The 5,000-nt window shown below is 43.6% G+C and overlaps 1 protein-coding gene across 1 annotated transcript in view; it reads left to right on the forward strand.

Moving 5' to 3' along the window:
* Window positions 1-5,000, forward strand: part of LOC134466170 (unconventional myosin-X-like) — a 68,893-nt gene that overhangs the window by 43,032 nt on the left and 20,861 nt on the right. Inside the window, exons 23-28 of the mRNA XM_063220067.1 lie at window positions 672-798; window positions 1,275-1,381; window positions 1,866-2,016; window positions 2,426-2,605; window positions 3,361-3,484; window positions 4,348-4,586. Coding sequence (XP_063076137.1) covers window positions 672-798; window positions 1,275-1,381; window positions 1,866-2,016; window positions 2,426-2,605; window positions 3,361-3,484; window positions 4,348-4,586 — 928 coding nt within the window. The remainder of the gene's footprint in view (window positions 1-671; window positions 799-1,274; window positions 1,382-1,865; window positions 2,017-2,425; window positions 2,606-3,360; window positions 3,485-4,347; window positions 4,587-5,000) is intronic.

Raw genomic sequence — 5,000 nt, forward strand, 5'->3', positions numbered from 1 at the left:
CGTGTGAGTGTGTGTGTTGAAGGCTTCTTATACAAAGGACATTTCAGAGGGGTATAGTAAGAAGCTGGGTCAGTAGTAAACCAGGTTTAAGTTACCCTTGTGGTAGAGGTAAATCACCTAATAGAAGAGCCCGGAGTCCTCATGTCCCTTTAAAGGACCAGTTCAGTCCATTTCAAAATGCTGTTGTATTGCTCACGCTACCCTTGACTTGTCAGTACCCGGTGATGCCACATTTTTCGGCTCAGCCCTTTCCGAGATATGAGCAATTCTAATGGGGGCAGCGTTTGTTTACATTTTTAAAAAACATAGGCCAACTCCAAATATTTTCCCAAAAGGTACTGCTGTTTGCTAGTTGTCTGCTGATGTTTTATAACCTTTTGGATGTTTTTGGGAATAAATAAAAATGTTTTTTTGAAATGTAAACAAGGAGCTGCCCCCATTACAATGACCAGGATCTTGGAAACGGATAAAGAAGAAGAAAAAAAAATCTCAGGTCCTCAAGTCCAGGGTAGTGTGAGCATTACAACTGCATGTTGAAATTGACCAAACTGTCCCTTTAACTAAAGGATGCCTGCGGGTGCATCTATTAGCAGGTTTACCACTCCCTATAAATGAAGTAATCCTGGTTTATCAATTAACCATTTGTATGTGTGTGTGTTTGTGCCTGGCAGGTATAGAATGTTGCTGAAGGGGTGTGGCCTAACAGAAGTGGGTGGGGCCAATGCTTGGTGTAGTCAGTTGCTCCGCCTACATTCAACCGCCGCCAGCCAATCAGAATGGCAGATTGGAAAAACCAAGGTGAGAGGTTTTTTTGCTTTAATTTACTTGAGCACTCGAAGAGTCGATTTAAAGTTATTTAAATTTAAGGTTAAAATAAGTTAGTTAGATTAAATGAAATTAAGTTACATTAAATTACGGTAAATTAGGTTAACCCCTTTGTGCAGAGCCTCTGTTATAACCTCAAAATTGTAATGACCAAGTCTTCATAGGTTACTTAGCCTCTTAGTGCTGATGGGGTTTCCGGTGGGCCTATTCACTATTTGCTGAAAATACTCAACTACATTATAATAAAATTGCTATGACAGTACTAAGAGCCTTAGGTAACAGATTAAGACAGCTGTGTTAAGGTTCTCTGTAATGTCCTATTTCATGTTATTATTATTATTATTGTTTTATTATTATTATTATACTATACTTTGTACATTTACTCTACATTTAATTTAAAAAACGTTCAATGTTATTAAATGATTACATGTTGCTGATGTATATTGCAGGTGTTTCTAAAGGAGAGCTTGGAGGGGCTGCTGGAGGCTAAGAGGGACTCTGCTATGGTCAAGGCAGTCACAGTACTGCAGGCACAGGTGTCAGGATACCTACAGAGGTACACACACACACATGCACACACACACACACACACACACACACACACACACACACACACACACACACACACACACACACACTCACACACATGCACACACACACTCACACACACACACACACACACACACACACACACACACACACACACACACACACACACACACACACACACACACACACACACACACACACACACACACACACGCACACACGCACACAAACATGCTGGTCCATTTTGTAATGCACTCACAATGCGACGACGACCAGAACTGAGTTCTTTTTCTGGAATTTGGTTATCTGAAAATACCTCGAAACAAACGAAGCACCTATCTGTATCATCATAGAATACACTCACAATATCATGACAAACAGAACTGAGTTTCAGAGTAGTGAGTTCGGCTTATTTACAGTAAAGGTGACTATATGTGAAAATGACTTGAAACAAGCAACCTTTGACCTTCTGTGTTGTCTTTGTGGAACAGGAAGCGGTTCCGCCACCTGCTGCAGTGCATTGTGGTCCTGCAGAAGAGCTTCCGCACGTTGCTATGGAGACGACGCTACCTCTGCGTGCGCCAGGCCGCCGTGGTGTTCCAGAAGGTTCAACGAGGACGAGCGGCACGCCGCGAATACAAGGTGAGAGGCCATTTCTGTAGTTCAATAGCCGTGCTTCATGGTGGCCTTTAATAGAAGAAAAGACTTCAATGGGACTAGAGACTACAAGAGGCCATTTTTGTAGGTTAGTAGCCGTGTTTTATAATGGCCTTCAATGGGAGAAAAGACTATACTAGACCACTTGAAGAGGACATGTTTGTAGTTCAATTGCCATGTTTTATTATGGCCTTCAGTAGCACTGACTCTCTGAGTGCTGAATTAACTCTGTGAAGCCGTTATATAAGCAGAGTGCTGTAAAACTCCCCTTACCCATTTTAAATCGAACACAAACCCATAGATTATTGCTTATCTAACACTCTCTCAGTGTTGAATTACCATTGATTTGACTCTCTCAGTGTTGTATTGACATTTTTTACTATGTGTGTTCAAGGTCCTGCTGGAGCAGCGGAAGAGAGAAGAGGAGAGGAGGAGAGAAGAACTGGCGGAAGAGAGGAAGAGAAAGGAGGAGGATATGGAGGAGAGGAGGAGAGAAGAGGAGGAGGAGAGCAAGAGAAGAGAGGCGGAGGAGGAGGAGAGGAGAAAAGAAGTGGAAGCAGCTCTCGTTCGACAAGTAAATTGTCATCATTTCAGTTACATATTGTTTTTGATAAGTTGCTGAGAATTCGTTGAGAATTGTGGAATGCTATGCTATGGAGTTTCTGCCTCTTTCCATGATCTGTTGTGGATTTAGAATGTCTTACTTCCAATTAGAATGTTGACACCAGCATTCTAGAGCTTACCTGTAGAATTCTGTAAGCCAAGGGATATTGGTTGACGAGGTGACCCAACGCAGTCTCACCCCAAGTAGTCAATTTCTGACTACCTTGGACCAGACTGCAATTTTTGACGTCTTGGGTATTCCTTCCACGTCACATTTTGACTATGTGGCCTAACCCTAAACCTATTCCTAAACCTAACCTCAATGACGTTATGCTGCCACAAGGGGGCGCCTTTGAGGACATAGTCAAAATGTGACGTGGAAGAAATACCCAAGACGCCAAAAATTGCAGTCTGGTCAAAGGTACTCAGATATTGACTACTTGGGGTGAGACTGTGTAGGGTGACCAGTTCCAGAAAGTTCATGGCGAGGCGGGAGCTCTGAACTCCGGCGACATGCACAGCACAGAGAGGGAGTTGTTTCCGCCAAGTGTTATGACTGCTATGGAATGGCTTAATGTTGCTTGCCATGCCTCTTTTGGATTTAGAATTTTCATTCCCAACTAGAATGTTGACACCAACATTCTAGGGCTTACCTGTAGAATTAGAATGTAGAATGTTTCATTCACAACTAGAATGTTGCCACCGATGTTGTCACCTAAATTCTAGAGCTTACCTGGAGTAGATGAACAGCCCGTCTCACCAGATATGGACTGGGATTTGCCCCCGCCCCCACCGCCACCCCCACAGCCAATAGAAGACGAGCAATGGTTGCCGGGTGACCTACTACCAGGTAAAACAAATGGCGCTGGCTGAGACATTATATGCACACACTTTATTTTAGGGATACATCTATTAGCACTAATACATACAATGTACCTGTATAAGTAACTTGTAAGGCATGTACAAAGCAAAATCAAACATTTGTTAGGCATGTATTCGCAAATGTCTTGTTCATGCACAATAAGGGATTTATTACCAGTTTAACCTTAGTAAGGACCTAGTAGGCCTTATGCTTAGTACATGCCTTACAAGTTACTTATGCAGGCATTAACATTGTATGTATTAGTGGTAATAGATGTATCCCTAAAATAAAGTGTTACCTTTAATTTGAACCCTTCCAGTCACATGGGGTTGTCAGTGATCTCATTACATTACCTGACAATACACTTAGCGGATGCTTTTCTCCTCACTGTCATCAGAGACTGTTGAGAGAGAGAGAGAGTCGTTGCCTCACAAGGGGACTACATGTGTAAATATTGGATGTAATGTACACGTAATGTAATGTAATCATCAGGGGCGGAGATATAGGGAGTGCAAGCAGGGCATCTGCCCCTGTGCCCAGGGCCCTCCTGTATTGACCCTATAGTGACCAGGGCCCTATAAGTGTCTTGCCCTGGGGCCCTATGTGCAATTGTTCCGCCAATGGTAATCATGTAATCTAATCTGTGCCTTTTCGTGATCCCTATACATTTGGAATAAAAGCATCCACTAAGTGTAATGCAATCATGTAATGTAATGTGTGTGTATCTTAAGCCTTATTGTTGGTCAACAGCAATGACAACATCTCGCCCTTCAACAGCAAAGCCCAGATGTTTACCATTTTGACAAAATTGTTTTACTCTATTGTATTTTTGCACTGTGTGTGTCTTTTAGTGTTGTTGCCGGGCGAAGAGGCTTCGATGTCGTGGTTGCTTAGCAACGCCAATGACAACGACCACAACAGCGTTTCGGTTGCCGAGGGCGACGGCGAGGCGTGGCAGGTGGAGGAGATCCTGCGTCTGGAGCGGGAGATGGAGCGTCTACGCCGCCGCATGGAGCTGACAGAGAGGAGCCTGGGGGCGGAGTCACTACAGAGGCTCAAGAGGCTACGAGACCTCAGGCTACGCAAACTGGTAACTTACATTACAATTGTTGGCAGCCATTTTTGTAGTTTAATAGCCAAATTTCATTTTGGGTATCAATGGGAGAAAAGACTACACCCCAGGGCTGTTCCATTGCTGACGGAGAGGAGCCTGGGAGCCGAGTCACTACAGAGGCTCAAGAGGCTACGAGACCTCAGGCTACGCAAACTGGCAAGTTGCGTTACAATTGTTGGCAGCCATTTTTGTAGTTTAATAGACAAATTTCATTCATACGAGACCTCAGGCTACGCAAACTGGCAAGTTGCGTTACAATTGTTGGCAGCCATTTTTGTAGTTTAATGAAATGCCATTATTTGCCCTTAACCAGTACAAAAGGCCTACTAATTTTGTTAAGAATGTGGCACTGGCCACTGGGCAGCACTGGCTGTCGGTAGCTCAACTTCC

This window comes from Engraulis encrasicolus, chromosome 16, assembly GCF_034702125.1.
Source record: "Engraulis encrasicolus isolate BLACKSEA-1 chromosome 16, IST_EnEncr_1.0, whole genome shotgun sequence".
Lineage (NCBI taxonomy): Eukaryota > Metazoa > Chordata > Actinopteri > Clupeiformes > Engraulidae > Engraulis > Engraulis encrasicolus.